The 22,418-nt window shown below is 41.3% G+C and overlaps 1 protein-coding gene across 2 annotated transcripts in view; it reads left to right on the forward strand.

Annotated features, from left to right (window-relative positions):
- Positions 1–22,418, forward strand: part of STK39 (serine/threonine kinase 39) — a 176,534-nt gene that overhangs the window by 91,796 nt on the left and 62,320 nt on the right. Inside the window, exons 11-14 of one of the 2 annotated variants that reach the window (XM_050916276.1) lie at positions 17,167–17,235; positions 18,052–18,174; positions 18,302–18,334; positions 22,201–22,263. In XM_050916276.1, the coding sequence (XP_050772233.1) occupies positions 17,167–17,235; positions 18,052–18,174; positions 18,302–18,334; positions 22,201–22,263 (288 nt within the window). The remainder of the gene's footprint in view (positions 1–17,166; positions 17,236–18,051; positions 18,175–18,301; positions 18,335–22,200; positions 22,264–22,418) is intronic. The other variant, XM_050916277.1, reaches the window with a different exon arrangement.

Genomic DNA, 22,418 nt, shown 5'->3' on the forward strand with positions numbered 1-22,418 from the left:
GACTATAATCAGCTATGTAAATTCCCACCTAAAATGTATAGAGAACAGCTAGTCCCTAGGATTGTGTACCTTGCATATAAATATTTTAATGAAGAGAGGCAGAATAAAGACTATTTTACAATTACACAGACCATGGAAAGCATTATTGCAGGAATGACCTTGGCAGAGTAGTCTCCTGATGGTCGTTCTACAAAGTTCAAAAGTCATAAATATTGAAATATTCAAATTCCTTTTTGTGTCCCATTGGTCACCAACTAACTTCAGAAAATCACCTCACACAGGGTTTGGCCTATTGGCTATCAATTACCATAGCATGCATTTTAAATCTTAATTAAATTTGCATAGTTGTATAATCTTTCTGAGAGCAGCTAGGATGTCTGCCACTTCCTGAATAAATTAGTGCATCAAAGAGCTGGTGGTCCCTTTTTATAATCCTAGGATTTATGTACACACCTCGTCAAGCCAGACTTACCTTTGAAATTTGGCATACGTGCACAAATATCATTCTGCCAAGACTCTTCATTGCTGTGCCAATTAGATGATGCTACATCATGGGATCTGTTTGAACATGCCAGCAATGAGACAGTGAATGTGCCATTTACCTCAAGTGTCATTCACCCCTTTCTGAACTGCAAATTACCTTCAGTGAGCTACCAGCATTAATAGATCACAGGGATGCTACAAACACCCTGCCTTATGACAATGAACTGTACACCAAATCTTCTATTAGATGTAGGCTTCTATTCTCAACTTAACGAAGGCCTCCGTTACATTGCTGGGGCTTTAGTGTAACTGAGATTGTGCCCACAATTGTCAAAGTGGAACTAGTTCCATAACAAGGTGAATACCCTCACATAGGAAGAGGAAGCATTCATTGGAGTGATGATGCTGTGGCAAGACCCTGATGCAAAAGCCATGAATACAAAAATTGAGTAGGTGAGTAATGCAATGATCTCTGTGCAACAGGCTCATCAGAGATTAACTCCCAGGTGGGTACTTAACCATGAGTGATTTTTTTTTCTTCTTTAATTTCTTGTCTGTCTTGCTGGGCAGCAGCACTTTCTTTTCAGTACTATTTATTGATGTATAATGTCTTTCCTAACACACTTTGTATAGATTCTAAATCAAAAGGTTAGAGACATATTTATAGAAAATCTTCTCTTTCTAAAATGAATTGAGTAATGGTGGAGAATGCTTCACTGTCAAGCCTGCAAAGTAAAATTCACCACCACTGAAGAAGTGTGGCAGAGGTGGCTTTCAGCATAATTTATCCTTTGTAGTAACCATCCTTGAGCCATACTGTTCTGGAGAGATCACTGTTGTGTCTGAGACATAGGATAGCCCAGATATAGTCATGGACCAAGGGCATGTTTTGAATGGACTTTTGAACAATGAGGGATGAAACGGGAGCATTTTATTACTTGGAAGTAGCTGTGGCCTAATTTTCTTCCACACTCTGCTTTCCTATGAGAATTGGTATGTTTTTTTTATAGGCCTCAGAGGTTATGAGGTATTGGACTTTTAAAACTGCAACGTTATGGCTTAGTCTCATAGCTTTTGCTATAGTTTTTTAATCTTCTGCAAACTTAGTTTCTCTCTTTCCAAGACATAGACAGTGTAAATATTGTGGTAAAATAATATATTAAATATAGTACAAGGTGTAGAACAAGTAATGTGATGACCTTAAGAAAGGATAAATTTACAGCAAGATCTATACAAGCATGGAACAGTTTGTCAGAAAGATGGAAATTTTGTTGCTAGAGACTCATAAAACTGGATGGGGCAAAACATTAGGAATTATACTGTGCTATAAGGAATAGTCCTGCAAACTGGCAGCAGTTCTGTTTGTCAAACACATAGATGAACATCATTTGTTGGGGAAGAGTCAACATGGTTTTTGTAAAGGGAAATCATGCCTCACCAATCTACTACAATTCTTTGAGGGGGTCAACAAGCATGTGGACAAGGGGTTCCAGTGGATATGGTGTACGAAGCTTTCAGAAAGCCTTTGACAAGGTCCATCACCATTACTTAAGCAAAGTAAGCTGTCACTGGATAAGAGGGAAGATCCTTTCATGGATTGGTAACTGGTGAAAAGATAGGAAACAAAAGGTAGGAATTAATGGTCAGTTTTCAGAATGGAGAGAGGTGAATAGTGATGTTCCCCATGAGGTCTGTACTGGGACCAGTCCTATTCAACATGTTCATAAATGATCTGGAAAAAGGGGTAAACAGTGAGGTGTCAACATGTGCAGATGATACAAAATTGCTCAAGTTAGTTAAGTCCGAGGCAGACTGCAAAGAGCTACAAAAGGATCTCTCAAAACTGGGTGACTAGGCAATAAAATGGCAGATGAAATTCAGTGCTGATAAATGCAAAGTAATGCACATTGGAAAACATAATCCCAACAGTACATATAAAATGATGGAGTCTAAACTGGCTGTTACCACTCAAGAAAGAGATGTTTGCCGTCATTGTGGATAGTTCTCTGAAAACATACACTCAATGTGCAGTGGCAGTCAAAAAAGCAAACGGAATGTTGGGAATCATTAAGTAAGGGATAGAGAATAAGACAGAAAATATGCTGCATGCAGATATGGTCATCCCATCTCAAAAAAAGAATTATTGAAATTGGAAAAGGGTTCAGAAAAGGGCAACAAAAATGATCAGGTGTATGCAGCAGCTGCCATATGAGGAGAGATTGATAAGACTGGGATGTTTCAGCTTGGAAAAGAGACAGCTAAGGGGGGATATGATAGAGCGATATACAGTCATGACTGGTGTGGAGAAAGTAAATTAAGTGTTATTTACTCCTTCTCATAGCACAAGACCCGGTGGTCACCAAATGAAATTAATAGGCAGTAGATTTAAAACAAACAGAAGTATTTTTTTCCCACAATGCACAGTCAGTCTGTGGAACTCTTTGCCAGAGGATGTTGTGAAGGCCAAGACTATAACAGGATTCAAAAGAGAACTAGATAAATTAATGGAGGATAGGTCCATCAATGGCTATTAACCAGGATGGACAGGGATGGTGTTCCTAGCCTCTGTTTGCCAGAAGCTGGGAATGGGCGACAGGGGATGGATCCCTTGATGATTACCTGTTCTGTTCATGCCCTCTGGGGCACTGGCATTGTTCACTGTCAGAAGACAAGATACTAGGATAGATGGACCTTGGGTCAGACCCAGTTTGGCCGTTATGTTTATCTAAATAGATGTGATGTAAGCCCGGTTCAAATGCAAATATCTCTGATCTCCTCCTTCAGCATGCCCAAAGAATTCTTGCTTTTTCTGTGGTAGTGGTGCCTCTGGTTGATCACATGGTATCATACTTTTAAGAATCAGGCCCACAAAATAACCTGCCAATGGTTTCTGCACTTGATTGACAGAATTGCCTGTGAAATGTTGGTGCAGAATGATAGACAGTAGTTGCATCAGTGTAGAAAATTTGCACAAACAGCCTTACATATAAAGCTTTGTTGCTTTTCTGAGCTTATGTTTCTTACCTACACCCACCACTGTTGCAATACTACGAAGTTCTACTCTGTTGTTTGTTTTTACTTTATAACTGTGCTGGCCAGTTTGTAAGGGCAGGCCCTAAGGAACAGAGCACTCCATGCCTTTCATGGAGATTTTGAGTAAATATATCTGAGGGTATGTTAACACTGCAAAAAACAAACGAACAAGGAAACCTGCAGCAGGATGTCTCAGAGCCTGGGTTAACTGACTCTTGCTTGTGCTTTGGAGATAAAAATAGCCATGTGGGTGTTTGGGCTTGGACTGTGAAACCCAACAAAGGTTGTGTGTTTCAGGTCTGGGCTCCAGCCTGAGCCCAAACATCTGTGTTGCTATTTTGAGCCCCAAGTGCTAGCCTTGTGAGCCTGGATCAGTTGACCCAGGCTTTGAGACTCATTGCTGCTACTTTTTTTTGCAGCGTAGACATACCCTAAGTGTCTCAAGGCAGAGAGACCTTAAAGGTCATTCTTTTCAGCCTCCAGAACAGGTCTGGGCTCTTTATAGAATGGGCTACAGTGAGTGGCAAAGAGGAGCTATTAAATGATCGACATGTTACTCCTGCTCTCTGGGATCTTGAATATTTTGAATAATGTAGTGGTAGATGCAGTGGAGAAGGGCATCAATAGGAGTGTGTTTGAAAGCCATTTTCTGTCTCCTGTTAGGCTGTGCAGGAGCAGCACAGCTGGTTGATAGCATGCAGTGTTTCCATAATGATCTAAGAACAGATAGTCCATCTGTAGATTGGTGCAGGTCACAGAACAGTGTTGGCTGTCCTCCAATTAAAAGGGTATAGGGAGCAGTGCTTGGTGTTCCAGGCAGATCTGGCAGGAGTTATTAATTGGGTCTTCCTATATATCAGCCCCTTCCCAAGAATACAGGGGCATTAACTGGAGTTGAGATATAAATTTCGTATATATCAAGACAATATTACTCTGTCTCTGAAATGTTTAATGATCATCCCCATCTGTTTCACTTGCACAAAAATCTCATTGAAAATACTTGCTGTCTCCTTTTTAATTCTGTCCCCATAATACTAGAACAAATGGTCACTTGAGGAAATTTATAACAAACAAAGGATAGGCTTATATCTCAGAAGGGGTGATTCTGCAAATGTACCCTCGTGAGTAATCTTGACTCTCTCATTTCAAGTGAAATAAGTGAAATAATTTCTGCATCTGGGGACTGTGACAATAAGAATTATACAAATACCTGAGATACGTGGGTGACCTAGGAGCATTGAGTTTGGGGCCATAGTGCCTAGTCAGCCTGTAGTTTGTGGTTGGAGATCAAGGTTAAGTACTGTACCTGCATATTAACAAGGGCTGAATCATTTTGTGACCAATTACATTTATATCTGCTCACTTTTTATATCAAAGAATGTTTTGTGCTTTTGTACATAAGCGCACTGCTGCAGGAGCCAGGAAGGAGTCCCCTATCCCCTGTACAGGGTTACAGAACTGTTTCAGTGTACTTCAGGGAACTTCCTCCAGCCCTGAAACTATTGGTATGAATCACAGCCACACATGGGATACCAGAGCTACGGAACCACTGTGATGTTTTGGGGTTCAACCCAGACCAGTGAGGGGTTGTCATCACCTGCCCTGCAACTTTGTGTGCCTTTTAAATGGTGTGCTTCTGTGGCTCACAGCCTGAACACCAACAGCCCACATACAAGCAGAAGGACATCCGGAGTTGCCGGGCAGGTGGTGACACAGCCACTTACTGGTCTGTGGTGAACCCCAAGCATCATATTGGCTTAATTTAAACAGGATTTACGTGCACCTTGCTCTTTACACATTAAGCACTGGTAAAATAGCTTGGGATTCTCAAGTGAGAAGTCTGGGAACAATTAAAGGTTATAGTTTTTATTATTTTCCATTTATTTTGGGAAGGAAATAGAGCAAAGGGAAGTGTAAAGATGAGTAAGCAGCAGAAAAGGCAGGAGGAGCCAAGAAACATGCTGAGCTCATCAAGAAGCAATCAGAAGAGCTGTGTGTACAGTGGTCTGTCAGCAGCCACTCAGAGGAAATCTGAGTATGGTGGTCATGCTATGGGGCACTTGCTCCAAATGGTGGTCAGAGGGGATCCATTTTTCTCCGGCAGGGTATGCAGGAGACCAAGCAGATGGATTCCCTAGATGCCTCAGAAATGGGGAGAGGTCCAGAGCTGTGGAGGCTGGTGTGGAAAAGGCTGCTAGGGGAAGCAAGATGGGTAGACCTGGAGAGCAAGTGTCAGAGTGGCAATAGCACTGGACCAATCTGACCAGGATAGATGTAGCCAGCTCGAACAGAACAGGGTCAAGTCATATCCGTGGGACCCAGGAGGAAGGACATAATGGTGCACCTGATCAGATACTAGCAGACGAACAGATGTGGGTGTGATAGATCCCATTGCTCTGCCTGTAGCATGAGTCATTATGGACACTAAAGGTTCTTCTGGGTTCTGACTGTGGAAATGTGGGAAATGTCTTTTCTTGGTGTGTTTTCTGTAATAATGTAACAAGTTTGAGCCCAAGGGCTCAGGTACAAGATTGCAGTAGCCAGACTCAGTGGTCAAGGAGGTAAACCCTCACTGGGGACACTGAGTCAGTGTTGAATGGGGCTGTGGCCAGGGTTTGCTAAGAGCAGTGGGACTCTAGCACAACTAGCAAAGCAGAGTGGGAAAAGTAGGGAAACTGAGCCACAGCTGGAAGGTACTGTGGTCCAAAAAATTGTGTATGGAGAGAGTCTGGCACAGCTACGGATAGCTATGGGCCAGAACTCCACTAGGAGCAGGGCAGTTGCAGGGTGATAAGTAGGGTGACTAGCTGTCCCAATTTTATAGGGACAGTCCCGATATTTGAGGCTTTGTCATATGTAGGCGCCTGTTTACCCCCCCACCCCATCCCGATTTTTCACACTTGCTGTCTGGTCACCCTAGTGGTAACACTTCTAGGGTTCTAGCACTTTGGTTAGTACCCATCTGGGTCACCCAGGCCAATGTGTCAATGTCGGGGGGAAGGCATGACAGAGGCCCATTTATGGTTAATTACTGTGTCAGTAACACTTGTCAGGCCTGACATGCTACACCTAACACACTGTTGATATAATCTGTATCTAAAAGGTGTCATGTAAGGTGTCCTATACAAACTGCTATCATGCTAGTCCTGAAAATTCTTGTGTGATGTACCTATGGGGTGTATACAAAGTTTTTTACTAGATTAGAATTCCTCACATAGAGTTAATGTATAAATTTCACAATGCTATTAATCACCAGTGTGTCCTAGGCTTTCATACAAGACCTTAATCAATATGCTTTTATAGCACAGTATTACTTACATGATCAGTTGGTTCAATTGCTTATCATTTGATGTTCAGACCCACTGTCTTATAATCCAGAGGCTATCTCCCTCATTTGCTAGTTGGATGGCTTTATTTACTTCGCATGTATGTGTCCCCTCGTTGTGTCTGTCTGACAACCATGCTGGTCAGACAAGCAAATACACAGTCCATTGTCAAAGGCAGGCTGCTGAGGCGTTCCTTGCCAAACACATTTTAAGAATAGAATTCTTGCACATATCCATAACTCTGTGTACACGCCCCTGTCATAAACAGATAGTTAAGGGTTAATGTCTCTTTTACCTGTAAAGGGTTAACAAACAGTGAACCTGGAACATCTGACAAGAGGACCAATCAGGCGACAAGATACTTGCAAATCTCGGTGGAGGGAAGCCTTTGTTTTGGGCTGTTTCGCGGGGTTTTTGTTCTCTCTTGGGATTAAGAGAAGCCAGACATGTAACCGATTTCTCCCATCTTCTGAAATAGCCTATTCTGTTAAATTTAGTAAGTACCAGTTAGAAATGCGGTTTAGTCTTCTGGATTGTTTTCTTTATTTGCAAATGTGTATTTTCTGGAAGGATTGTATCTCTGTTGCTGAAACTTGTATTTGTGCTAGGGGGAGGATTCTCTCTAGTGTCTATAAGCTGAAAGACCCTGTAACATTTGCCATCTTGATTTTACAGAGACAACTTTTACCTTTTTCTTTTATTAAAAGCTTTTCTTTTTAAGCACCTGATTGATTTTTGGCTATCTTGTGTAAGACCCAAGGGGAGGGAGTCTGCACTCACCCAGGGAACTGGTGTGAGGAAGGAGGGAGGAAAAGCCTGATTTCTCTCTGTGTTAAGATTACTGTCTCTCTCTCAGGGAGAGTCTGGGAGGGGGAGAGAAGAGGAGGGAGGTGAATTTCCTCTCTGTTTTAAGATTCAAGGAGTTGAATCACAGGGATCTCCCAGTGTTACCAAGGGAGGGGAGAATCTGGGAGGAAGAAAGGAGGGGGGAATGGTTTATTTCCCTTTGTTGTGAGACCCAAGGGGTTTTGGGTCTTGGGGTCCCCAGGGAAGGGTTTGGGGGCCAGAAAGTGCCCCAAAACGCTATATTTTTGGGTGGTGCCGGCTCTATCATTTCTAAGCAAGTAATTAAGCTTAGGGGGGTTCATGCTGGTACCCCATCTTTTGGATGCTAAGGTTCAGAGTAGGAGTTCATGCCATGACAACCCCATATATACATCTCACAAGAATTTTTGGGAGTTAGCTGTTTGTGTTCAATGTAGTGAGTATGTCTGGCCTGACGAGTTACTGACACAGAGTAGTGAACCACTAATGGACCTCTGTGTCACGACCACAGACCAGCCTGTATGGCAAATCTTATGTTCTTATGTAGAATATCTATCCTGAGGAAGCAGAAATAAGTGCCTGATGTTGTAGTTTATGATGGGCACAGTGAGTGCCAGCTCTCTTAATTTAATGATAGATCCTTTAACTTGCTTGCTGAGCACCTAAAACCCTCTTTAAAAGAAAACAAAAACAGATATATGCCAAAACCACCCTTCTGTGATTGGCAGACAGTATAAGATGCATGGCATTTTTTTCGGTACCAGAATGACTTCTGTTCATAATGTGATCTTGATCATGTCACATCACATTTAAATTACACAGAAGGCAATGTATTTTTACTTTCTGTATGTATACTCTAGTTTTCCATATTTCCATATGTATCTTAACAATGGAAATCTAAATGAAGGACTGTAAATATGTCAAGATTATTTTTTTGACTGGTTTGGATAGCTATTAGTAGTAAGTGCGCAAAGAACTTACTGAGGAAATGCTCCATCCCCTTTTTTTAGAATAACAGTGTTCAATAATCAGACCCCCTGTTAATAGAGATCTACATACTGCAGTTCTATCTAGCCTTAGAAGACTGCCTAGTGAAAATTAAGTATTGTGACTATCTCTTGTGCTGATATTCTACCTATCACCAGGTCTCTGTAGTTTTCGTGCAGCTTTCATTTAATGATATTGGAATTCTTGCTGCATTATTTAGGTGGATTTGGGTTACCTCATTTGGTGGGGTTAGCTTCTGACAAGTTCCAAAGATGATAGTGTTGCTACGAGCAGTCCTCGTTTATCTTTGTGTGCAATCTCATTTGCCTGAATGCTCTGTGGGTCTCTGCATATTGGGCATATAATCCTCTATGAGTTTATTAAATTGTTTTTTTTTAAATTATTTGCTATCACCTCTTTTTAATTTTTAAATCCCTTTCCAACCCTGGTGTGTGTTGTTAGAATAAGTACTTTACCTTTGGCTACCAAAAGCATGAACAGGAGGGCCAATCCCTGCGGAAACTTCTTGTAATTATTCCTTTGGATAATTTGACTTTTAATATTTTTGTCAGTCATGATTTTTTTTCCCTCCCTAATTTGTCCAAGCATTCTCAGTTCCAGCTGACATTCATATTGTCTTCCTTCCTTCCGCAGCTGTGGTGATGTTGGCAGCAGCTTGTTAATCTTTTTTCCTCTCCCACAAACTGCTTTCGGTTGCAGATTACAATGTGCTGAGCTGCTTTTGTGTTGGGTACAGTTTAAATGCCAGCCATTCAAATTCATTTTTATTCCCTACACACTCTTCTGATTCATGTGAAACATGTTTCCTAATACATGTTAATTTGTCTTTGTAAGACTGAAGGGTCTCATTTTTTTCTTTATTAGCTAAAGTTACAAATCAGTTTGCCTCCTGTACTGCAAAAGGCTTTTATTCTTTGAAGACAATAAAACTCAAATTGGAATCTCCTCTTCTTTTTTTCTGTTTTCCATCTTCCTTTTTCCCTCAGTTTAAGTAATGTTGCTCTGAGATATACCCACCTTGCATAAGGGCAAACTGTTAATACAGTATGTTATGACTAAACCCAATACAGACCTGTAGATTATTAGGTTTTTATACATATTTAAAGTGATCTTTTAGAGAGGACTTGAGATGTGAGTTCAGTTCTCTGCTCCCCCATTGATTTCATATCTGACCTTGGGAAAGTCACTTATTCTGTCCGTGCCTCCACTCCCCATCTGTACAATGGAGAGAACACTACTTTTTTATCTTACAGAGGTGTGATGATGAGAAATACATTGTGAGCTGCTGGGATGCTACAATAATGGGGGGCAAACAGGAGATTATAGCATTCTCTTTTTATAGCACATTCTGATAGTAGACTTCTAAATTAACAGTTCTATAGTCTGATCTCAAACCACACACTTCTCTGCCCATTTAAGATACATCTGCACAGAACACTAAGCCCGGGTCGTTGTGACCTGCATCTGCAAACTCAGTGTTTCCAAAGTCATGCTTGAGCAGCCGCGCTGAATTGGAAACCTGGGCTTCACAACTATGCTGACGTGTCCAGGCTGCTCTACACAGACCTGAGTCTCAACTTCAGCTTCTGTGGGCATATACTATTGTATCCCAGGGTCCCTACCATCTTCTTCAACTGTGGCTTCTTTAGGGTGTGTTTCATAGTGGTTTGTGGGAGAACTTCTGTCCATCCAGCTGACGTTGACCAGAAGCGTTGGGTGGTTTTAGCATGCCAACACATCCAGCTGCTCCGTTTTGTGTCCACATGCTCCTACTAAGCAGAACCATCAAAACATTCTTAAACCCAATGGAAGAACTTCTACATCTCATTTCTTTCAGTCCTGTTTTGGGAAACAGGTGGCACATCTGTGAGACACTGGTGGACATGTCAGGGGCAGTTTTTGAATTGACGAAGACACTTCTTGGAGAGGATTGCTGAGATGCCAGCTGTGACCCAGCTGATTCTGCTCATGCCTGTTGTCTTAGCTACATGTTCTCCCTGTGCAGACCAGCACTTCTGGAGTGGGGCCATAAGCACAGACTGGTGGGATTGCGTCATTATGCAAACACCTGGCATGACCAACTGTGGGTCCAGAATTTTTCCACAAAGAAGCAGTTGTTTCTGGAAGCTTTATCTCTTGCCCTTCCCTCCAGCATCAAGGCACGCACCTAAGGGTGTCTGTGCCAGTCCAGAAGCAGGTCATTATAGCCACCTTGAAGCTGGCTACCTCAGACTGCTACAGATCCATGGCTAATCAACTGTGGGATTGATTGTGGCAGAAGTTTGTGAGATGATCAGGACTGTGATGCACCCAGAGATGGTGGTCATAGCAAAAGTTCCTGAAATTATTGCTGGATCTGAGAGAATGGGCTTTCCAAAGTGCGCTGGGGCCATTCATGGGACTCGTGCCTATAGTTTGCCCTCCACAAAGAGCACATTCATGGCCACAAACATAGGATGCACTGGCAGGGTGCATGATGCCAGGATTTTCCGGAGCTTGAAACTTTAGCTTCATGGGGAAGCTGGGACATTATTCCCACCCAATGACACTGTCGTCCTAGAGGATGCCGCTTACCCCTTGTTGCCATGGCTATGAAACCATATAGTGGTTTCAGAGAACCTGGCAAAAGAAGGTTCAGCTACACACTCAGTAGCTGTAGGATGGTGGTGGAATGTGCATTTAGCAGATTGAAATCCTGTTGTCACAGCCTTCTAAATAATTTAGATGGCAGTGTCATCGATGCAGTCCACATTATTGTGGCATCTTGTATTCTGTACCATGTCTGCGAAAACAACATGGGGGAGGGGAGTGTTTTTACCAGGAGTGGATTCAAAACACTGCTGGATTTCTGAAGAGATATGCAAAGCACAACCAGACTGTGCACTTGTCATGACTGGGGCTGGATCCACATGCGCAACAGAAATCTGGGATGCTTTGTGCTCCCGTATAATGAGTTTGCATGGTCCCATGCATGAAGAGCATAGAAATGGTATTTGAGGCTTTGCTGTGTAGGGTATGGGGCGGCTGTGGGAAGATATTTGTCAATGTGTTATATTAGAGATTGTGAATTTTGTAAACATTTTCATAAAATGCATAACATCAACGCTTTTCATCAGTACTGGCCATGGACTACAACTCACAGTTATGGATTATTGTGATGACAGTTTGTGTGTTGTGAGCATTACTGAAAATGGATGTGTAATGACATTAATTAAAGTCTGTGCCACCTCTAACATTACAATAGCAAATTTTATTATATGTAGCCTTGAAAGGGCCAGCTATTCCTGGGTGTCCGTTGTCTGTCTCTTCTCCTTGGGCTTTCTGGTCATTTTGTATGTGTGAGCTGCAACTGTATTTAGTGTATGAATGCACAGGGAACATTTATCTGTTCCATTTGCTATTGTTCATTGCCCTTGACATGATCCAGCCACCTCGAGTTGTCCAAACGATGCATAGCCTGCAGGGCACGATAGAGTGGAGGGGACTCGCTGTGCGGCAGGAGCTGAAGGTGGCACTGGAGCCTGCAGCCTGGTAGTGATGAGTGCAAATGGCTACTCAAACAGTTCCTGCTGCGCTGTCTTCCTCCCTCAACCAGCAGTCATGCTCCAGGAATTAGTTCATCAATTTCTCCTCGCACTTTGTAGCCTCTTTCTCTCCCCCCATCTTTCATCTGTATCCTTTTGATATGCCATTTGTTCCTTCCAGAATTCCATGTACTGATTTGTTTTATGTAGCCGCTCTCCCATGAGCTCATCTGATTCTTTCTCCTTGCTTGCAGTAGGTAGGCCCACACTTCCAGGCTCCCGATGCCGTGTGTTTGCCCTGTGTGGAGGCAGAAGGCCTTGAAAGGAAGAGGGTGGGTGGGGGGAAGAGAGCACATTGTCTGACCATGGTTTTTTAACAAAATGTACATGAAAGGGGCTGCTTTAATTAAAGGTCAAAAATGATACTTTTATCAATGGGCTGTATTTTGTTCACACACCACACTGGAAACTTCAGTCTTCTGGAATAGGTAGGAGGAAAAATAGCACAATAAAGATAATGGATTTCAAGAAGGCAGACTTTAGCAAATTCATGGAGTTAGTAGGTAAGCCCCCATGGGAAGCAAGTCTAAGGGGAAAAACAGTTCAAGAGAGTTGGTAGTTTTTCAGAGAGACATTAGTAAGGGCATAAGAGCAAACTATCCCACTGCAGAGGAGAGATAGGAAGTATGACAAGAGACCACCCTGGCTTAACCTAGGCGATCTTCAATTATCTGAAACTCAAAAAAGTTTGAGTGGAAACTAGGTCAAAGGACAAATATATACACAAGCACACGTATGTAGGGACAAAATTAGAAAGGCCAAAGCACAAAATGAGATTAAACTTGCCAGAGACATAAAAGGTAACAAAAAACATTCTACAAATACATTGGCAGCAAGAGGAAGACCAAGGACAGGGTATGCCCATTACTCAGTGAGGGAGAAGAAACAATAACCGGAAATGTGGAAATGGCAGAAATGCCAAATGACTTTGTTTCCATTTTCACCAAAAAGGTTGGTAGTGATTGGACATCTAACATCGTGAATGTCAGTGAAAGTGAGGTAGGATCAGAGGCTAAAACAGAGAAAGAACAAGTGAAAACTTACTTAGGCCACGTCCAGACTAGGAATTAAAATCGATTTTAGATACGCAACTTCAGCTACGTGAATAACGTAGCTGAAGTCGAATTTCTAAAATCGAGGTACTCACCAGTCTGGACGGCGCTGCATCGATGTCCGCGGCTCTCCGTGTCGATTCCGGAACTCCGTTCGGATTGATGGAGTTCCGGAATCGATGTAAGCGCGCTCGGGGATCGATACACCGCGTCCAGACTAGACGCGATATATCGATCCCCGAGCAATCGATTTTAACCCGCCGATGCCGCGGGTTAGTCTGGACGAGGGCTTAGACAAGTTTGATTTATTCAAATCACCAAGGCCTGATGAATATACCCTAGAATACTCAAGGAGCTGACTGAGGAGATATCTGAGCCATTAGCAACTATCTTCAAGAAGTCACTGAAGATGAGAGAGATTCCAGAGGATTGGAAAAAGGACAAATATAATGCCCATCTGTAAACAGGGAAATAAGGACAACCCAGGGAACTACAGATAAGTTAGCTTAACAGCAGTACCTGGAAAGATAATGGAGCAAATAATTAAGCAATCAATTTGCAAACACTTAGTTTACACCTTATCTTCTAACAGTCAGCATGGATTTGTCAAGAACAAATTGTGTCAAATCAACCTGCTAGCTTTCACTGATAGGGCAACAAGCTTTGTGGCTGGGGGGAAGCAGTAGTTGTGTATGTTGATTTTTAGTAAGGCTTTTGATTCCGTTTCTCGTGACCTCATAAACAAGCTAGGGAAATACCTTATAGTAGCTCCATCTAGGTTGTATGTGCATAACTGATTGGAAGACTGTTCCCTGAAAGTAGTTATCAGTGGCTCACAGTCAAACTGGAAGGGCGTATTGAATGGGGTCCCACAGAGATCAGTTCTGGGTCTGGTTCTATTCAATATCTTTATCAATGATTTAGATTTGAATTTTGTTCTTCTGTTCTGGCTTGTAAATGTTAATTTTCCATAATTTGCAAGTGGTTAAATGCTAGTTTGAATGTTCACATCAGCCTCAATATACTTGTTTAAATGTATTTTGTGCATATGTGTACAAATGAGTAACATGTGAATGAGCTAATTCAGGAATACTAGAAAACTGAAGAAAGCGTGGGGGCTGCACGATGTTAAGGCTATGTTTCAAGATAGATAATGTTCCTACTGCAATGAGCATTTCCAGTTAGCATAGTTCTGACCTGTCTGTGATATTGCCAGTTGTAAAGTTATGTGAAAGATGGAAACAAGAGTGCTGCTCTTCCCCACCTCCCTACCCCCGCCACTGCTTTTCCATTAACCTCCTTCTCCCCACTCTAGCCTACTTAGACAGTTCACTGGTACCTGTTGACAGTATGCAGATTAAGATGACTGTGCTTTAAACTAAAACTGAGCTTGCATTGAGTCAGTCCTATCTCATAGAACTGGAAGGGACCTTGAAAGGTCATCAAGTCCAGTCTCCTGCTGTCACTAGCAGGACCAAGTACTGTCCCTGAGGGGGTGGGTAGGTGTGTGTGGGTGTGTGTGTGGTGTGTGGGGATTTTTTGCACGCCCCTAAATCCCTAAATGGCCCCCTCAAGGATTGAACTCTCAACCCTGGGTTTAGCAGGCCAATGCTCACCCTGGCAAACGCAAGTTGTTCAAAATCCAGTTACGGAGAACATAAATGTCATGCTCTCATGGCATATAAAAAGTTTTGTGCAGGATTTCTGCACAGTTGCAGTCCTTGATGGTGACTTATTGTTCAGTGGCTTGGGGTTTTTGGTGCAGCTGGGGTTCCTATTTTCCTTCACATAAACGTGTGTTCTGTGGTCTTTCACATCCAGCTGATCCCTGCTAGCTTAGATATGCACTTATTCTGCATTCAGACAACTTTCAAAAAAAAATTACTCAGTTTAACACTGTATTTTGATGATGACAATATTTTTCCTTGAGGCATTTGTTTATTGCTTCTTCAAAGGCAATTGGTTTAAAAACTTAAAGCGCACTCATTCTTCATCAGTAAGGCTTTCTCTTTCAACTCTTTGCCAGCACCATTAAACTCCATTAAAATAATTATATTAGAAGAGGTCTTCCGAATGACTGAAAATATAGGTGTAAGTGTCTGCACTAAGCACAAAAGGTGTAGTGCATGAGCGTGTCAGACTCTAAAGGTTTATAGATGTTGAAAATACAAAAAAAAGTACATTTTGGCTTGCGACTGGTGTAATTTCAGAGTTTTCAGTGGAGCTGTTAAAGAATAATAATTGTGGTGGTTTGTCTGTCTAATTCAACGCCTATATTTAAAATAGGTTGCAGAGCAGCTTTTTGCATTGTATTAATAGTATTGCATAGTTCTTTAGAAGCTGGTGTTTTAAACTTCTTTGGTTTGGTTTCTCATTTTCAAGCCAAATAGGTACTATATGTGGTGTGACGTTAGAGTGCAATAGTCACACTCCAATATTTTTAAAATCCCCTGCAGTCTACCTTGTGCTGTGTAGCTCCCGAGCTAGCAGTAAGCAGTTACTGGAGAGTGACCACCATTCTGCAAGTTTAACTCTCCATGTAGATTTTAATCTATTTAAAAAGCAAAATCAAAGCCAAAAATTCTCTATCCTGTCTGAGTGGGAATGTTTTCTCTCTTTTTCTTTTTCTTTTTTTTTTTTTTTTTCCTTCCAGTGTTCCAGAATAGCACCTCTCATGGTAGTGACTTCTTTGTCTTCCCTTCACAGCCTGTAGTGACCATTATCATGATAGGATTAAATAAACAAATGAACTTCAGAGCAGGGCACACCTAGTTTTGGACTTTGGTTTCTTCTGAGAAATGGTCCAAATAAAACCAAACCTGGATCAAACTGTCATTTTTTTGTAAGAGCCTGGAAAATGTTGTGTAGACCTTTGAGCTGCTCTACCCTTTTCAACCTTTTGAGGCTAAATAGCTACACCTGATGAAGGAAGTAATAACTACAAAGGATTATTACTATTTTTAAAGAAAACTTTAAAAGGTATCTTATCTGGCATTTCTCATTGTATAGAAAACTGCTTTCTATGCATCATTCTATCATGACTCTACTGGTCTCAAACCTGGGTCCACAGGGTTCCCCGTTGACTGACATTGTCCTGCTCTTACTCAGCAGCTTGCTACCAACTGACCAAGTAGAGAGACCGTGAAACCTGAAGCTACATCTTGAAGGCTTCCATTGGGCCCTGATTGGAGGAATGCCAGGACCTATTTAAATAGGGCTTCCTATTTAAACCCAAAGAAGGAGTGAGACAAGAAGTTGTCCACATAACTGGGTGAATTCCTATCTGGCAGCTACATCAGACTCTCTTTGCCTGGCTCCTGAACTCTGCCTTCCTGACTTGTCCCTGGATCCTACTTCCCTGCCTTGCTCCTGGTTCCTACTTTCCTGATCTTTTCCTGCCTTGTTCCAGTTTCCTGTCCTTGGCCTCTGACTCTAGCTCTGACCCTTGGCTCGACTCTGACTCTAAGCACCCAATCCACACACGACAAGTTTTCCCCATTACATATTGATGGCTAGTACCATACAGCTGTTCATAGTCCCCTTTTTCCTGTTACAACGTGTTGATTTTTTTTTTCAAATGAGAATTTTTCCATTTTATACTTTTAGTAAAATGGGCCATATTTTTAAAAAGGCGTCCTCTTGAGTTTAACTGCAAAGGCATTTAAAGTTCTGCACTGTGGACTACTTCTTGTTTCTTGGTTTGATCATTTGAAATAATTAAGGCAACTGATTATAATCAAACCCGATCGTGGCTGCTGATTATCATGCTGTGCTTCTAGCAATCTCATGAGCCTCATAAATGCTTTCCAAAGTGTGTTAAGAGTAGTCTGATTCTGTTTTGTTTTGCTCAAGTAGGTTGAGCAGAATCCTGGGAAAACAGGCATGATGTCAGGTTCTGAGAGAGAGCAAGATGGCAACAGAAGGGTATTTGATTTTTTTAATTTAGGAGTTAGCTTCTGGATGCTCCTGGTGTGTGCTTCATTAGGCTGCCTAATATACATACATGTCTGCAACGTGCTATGTGCATGCCTCCTGTTTTTGTAATCATGCCTGAATGCGTTTTACTGAGTTATTTATAAAGATCCAAACTTACTTTGAAGGTCAGACGTGTTTAATAGGTTTTCACCACATTTTTGTGCTTGTCAGGGTTCTTTTACTTTAAGAGCTTTTTCTCCATCCATATTAAATCTGTTCTATGTCAACAGCAACACTTTTTTTTTTTTTTTTAGGGATTGTATCGCGTGGGTCAGAAAGAGGTGGAACTTTATTTTAATTCAGCAATTTAACATCAACTAACATTTTCTGCATAAACACTTCAAAAGTCCAAATGCTTAAGGCTCATATCCTATAAACAATAGTATGTATAACTTTAACCTTGAATAGTACCATGAACGGCCTGTCCCATGTAAGAAAAAGGGGCTACTCACAGTAGTGAGCGCCATGTACAGTAATTGCTTGCAGGTTCTTGCCCCAAGTAGTTGTGGTTATCAAAAGATGGTCTATAAATCACCATTAGTCCAAGGAGCCCTTCCTGATGGCACACACAATTTAAATGTTTTTAAAAGCCCAAGTATTAACTGGAGAGCTGGTCCGTGGAAAGACCTCTCTCCTGAATCAAACTATGGAATGAAAGCATTGGCGAACAGCTGATGTATACTGTAACTGTCTGTTTAGTTACCAGAATGTAAATAAGGCTTTTGAAGTACAAGAACTAAACATCTATTGTTTCATTTTTCACAGGTTAGACGAGTACCTGGCTCCAGTGGCCATCTTCATAAGACGGAAGATGGGGACTGGGAGTGGAGTGATGATGAGATGGATGAAAAGAGTGAAGAAGGCAAAGCTGCATTTTCTCAAGAAAAGGTAAGTTGTTTTCTACTAACTGCTGATACACTAGCAAAGTAATGTTGTGTTTTTAATTTTTTTCATGAAGTGTTTCTACAGTATAAAATAAACTACAACGCCTAATATCTAACTACTTCTTCTACAGTCAAAAAGAGTAAAAGAAGAGGAGAATGCAGAGGTAAATCATCCTTTGTTACTTTACTGCCCTCCCTCTCCCCATAGCTTGGATAGGAGGAAATATTGTGATAGCTTCCAATTCTTATATTTATAAAAATTGGGGTAAAATTGTAGGGGCCTGATTCTGCAGCCTTTCTGCTGAGTAGTAAATAATTTTGAATAGGGGTTGAGCATGAAGGTTATGAAGTTGGGCCTGGAGTGATTAACTTATAGCACTCACAGGGTAAAACAGCTAGGAAATTCAAGCAGATTCTGCTCGTGCTTTCTAGCTTTGAAATCTAGTGTGAAATATTGATTAAAATGAGCAATTAGGCTATTTTTAATGAATCTTCAAAACTGCATCACACTAATTACTACCTTTTCCCTCACACTAATGATGGCTGTTTCTCTGTAGCTGAATTGTCTCCAAAGAATTTTCAGCCTTTTATAATCTGTATTGGTACTGTGCATAACTGGTAATTAGAATGGTTCATACCATATGCAGTATAATGGTGCAGTACAGTGCTACAATAGAATAGATTGATTCAGTCACCATAAACACAAGAGAAATACCATATTAAATGCCATCTTCTTATGCTGAGACTAGGAAGGATTCTTGCCATGTAAAAATGGAATAATAGGATTTCTGGTTTAGTGCCAGAGTCCTGTTTAGATGCTTATTTATTGGATGTATGAAACGGATACATTCTTCATCTATAGCTTTGGATCCTCCAATCCCAGCTGATGTGTTGCAGAGTCCTATATAGAGACGGAAAGTCTGCGAAAGTGTTGGTACCACAGGATTCTCTGAACTCTGTGCTTGTTCTTTCTCTGATCCCAATGTTCTTCCTTGACATGCAAAAGAAATCTTTCAAATTCTTCCTGCCTGAATCTCTCAAACATGGAACCAGTTAACATGTGGTGCGCCCATCCCTTTGGAAGTGGCTGTTAAGATCTGAGACACTTTGTGGTGCTGTTCAGTGAACTTCTTACTGCTTCTTTAGATCAGTCTTCAGAGCTGGAGGTGACCTTCAGAATGAAAATATGTATTGCTTGAATAGATCAGAGATTTGACACATTCCTTCCCCTTCCTTAAAGTATTTGAAAGTTGTATCATCTACCCAGTAAATGCTAGAGTTCATAGATTTAACAGATTGGGTCCTTGCTAGTGGATCAAGAATCGGGAACTTCTGGAAACAGTCTACTTAGAGATTTCTTTATCTGGGTGATTAGTGAAGTAGTTGGCCCACTCTTCTGGACTAATGTGTGTGTTTAATTTTTTTTTAAGCAGAGTGGCTGTAGCTAAGCTTCTGACTTCAAAGGGGCCAAATGGGATTCTGCCTAAATCTTTTTCTTCTGAAGGATTTGCCATTTTTATAAAGTAGTTGCCAAGGACACAGGTTCTTGTCCCATTTCTCAAAAAATTTCCAAGTTATTCCATGGGAAATTACTGCCATTGAAAGAGGAAGGAAGCCTGATAAGGTGGCAGTCTTCTGCCTGGTGACTATGCCTTCATCAGCCATATATGATGCAAAGAAAACTTGATTAATTTTCATCTAGTATAATTGCACTAGTTGTGCAGATTTCCTATGGAAAAGCCTAACCTGTGTCTGGGACAGCACATTTATGGCTAGTATAGTTATAGTCAAAGGGACACAGGAGGAAATTTCTCCCTTAAAATTTCCTGGATGAAATAAGTACATCAGGCCCTGAAGTCCTTGGAGTTATCATCTGGCCTGTATGCATTCCATGTGGTAAGACTTCTCCTGGAATAGCTAAGGGACCCAAAGCGTCCCTGTCTATAAAATCAAATGGTTTAACATCTGCTTTGTGATTAATTTCCTTTGTTTCTTCATTGATGTCTCCACATCTTGCAGTAAGGTCACTCTCATCTTTGGCAGGAGAGCTTTGTCATGAAGGTTATCACAAAACCTGAGACAAAAAGGCTGTCACAAAAATCTTAAAGTAGAGCTCTCTTCCTTTTATTGGGGAATGGTGGTTTTGGAAATCCTCTTAAATCAGGAACATACTCAGCCAGTGAGGGAGCCCAGCATTCTGTCTTTGCAAGATCTGTGGGTCAGAAAAGTTAAGGTTTAACAGAGCTAGAACCAAACCATCAGGTAACTCATCTGACTATCCCAGGCCCGTCTCAAATCCGGCAAAGATCTAGGAAGTCAGTGCTCTTATGGCTTATTCAGTTTGCTTTGTGGTTACAGATTGGATATTAAATGAAGTTGGATCTTAAGTGTTATTTGTAGAAAGGAAGAAATACAAAACTCTGTAGACAACGGCATGCCTAGTTCTGATATCCGGTATGGGAGACCCCCCTGGAAATTATAGATGCATAGGCGTTGTATCTCTCAGAGACAGTTATGAGTCTCCATATCTGAAACTCTCCCTGCAAAATGCTGCTTTCCATTACTGTTCTCCCTTTCGAGGAACCAGGGTGACATAATGATTATTAAAATAATACATCTGGGATGATGGGTGGAAGTGGAAAGGTTCACCATAAATAACGTTGTTGTGCTTTATCCAAGCACTCTCAGGAAGGGCCTGTGATCTTCCAGACCATCCTGGTCCTTTTGGCAATGCCCCTGTGAGCCCACACCCCCTTTTTGATATGTCTGATATTTAATAGAGGAAAACAGCACCTGACAATAAGGTCATGCCACCTAAAAGCGAAGCTGCCCAGGTTCAATAAGTAGACTCATCTGCTTGATTGCCATTCTACCTTGGCTTAAACATTCCAAGTGTGGCTTGCTCATTTCTGTTTATTCTCCGAGAATACTGGAGAGTTTAAAGAAAATGGTCTCACCCTGGGAACTGTTCACATCCAGCGGATGCTCAGGTTCCATAGTGGACGCTGATCCTATGTCCCGGAAGTTGATATGTTGTTTCCTTTTAGGTTCCACAAAGTCTAGCAACAACAGCCTTGTTCTGCTCTCTGACACGTGCTTTTCCAGTTTTACACACTGTAGCCCCCAATTTCCTGCCCCCAGACTTAACCAAATCCCTCCTATCTCAGCCAGTCAAATTTCTTTGCCAGTTACTTAGCTCACTCCAGTAGGTCAGATGTGGAAGGCCACAGTGGACTTCATTAGTTCACAGCTTTGATGTCTCTCCAAGTATTATCTGGGCATCTGTTCTCTAAGCAGTGGTCTCTATTTAAATCTCTCTTTTGCTTTGTGAAGGTGGGACTACCAGACAGTTCCTTTCATTCCAGATTCATCATTCTGAATGTACTTGTAAACATCTGATACATCAGACATGCAGAATCGTCCACTCTGTTAAATCAGTAATTAGTTCCTCGGACAAGAGTTGTGGGGTTTTATGAAGTTTCCTTGCTAGTTAGGAATTGGTTACTGTTTAGGTTAGAAATGTGGAGGGAATGTTCTTATTCTTCTGTTAATCTCTGTACATCTCTAAATGCTGTAGGATATTGCCTTGGATCGGAGGTCAGAGTAAGATGTGCAAAATACATGGAGCATGTCATTGGTGCTGTGTGCCTGTCAGGGTTTCCCATCCCCATGAAGACTATCATTTTGAATGGTGTATCTATAGCAGATGTAGAAACACCATGTAAAAAGATTGTAGTCTTACTACAGACACAAATTAGTTAATCTAAAGCATTCTTTTTTTAACTCTTGCTGACCAAGGATTCTTTAATTTCAGTAAATGCTAAATTTGTGCCCAAACAGTATTTAAATTGGCATGTTAAAATGACTCCTTTTATGAATCTCAAATGTGTGGTGTCTTTTTTTTTTTTCTTAATAAGTATGCCTTAACTGGCATCATTGTCCAAAAACAAGCTTTTAAAAAACTGTTTTGGTGGTGTGGATTTTTTTAAAAATCGCTGTTCATAAAGATTTCATCATAATATTTTAACAGATTTCCATGAATGCCACTAATGTCCCAGAACAGATCCAGAATCTATCTATGCAAGACCTTCAGGTACTCTCAATTGTTATAGTTTATAGGGTTTTTTAAATTTTTTGGAGATTTCAGGGAAGTACAAATTCTTACATAGTGGGAGTGATGGGAAAAGGATAACATGAAGATGGAACAGAAAAATGGAAGAAATAACGAACACGGATTCCAATATAAAG

The sequence above is a fragment of the Gopherus flavomarginatus genome, chromosome 10 (genome assembly GCF_025201925.1).
Source record: "Gopherus flavomarginatus isolate rGopFla2 chromosome 10, rGopFla2.mat.asm, whole genome shotgun sequence".
In the NCBI taxonomy this organism is placed as follows: Eukaryota; Metazoa; Chordata; order Testudines; family Testudinidae; genus Gopherus; species Gopherus flavomarginatus.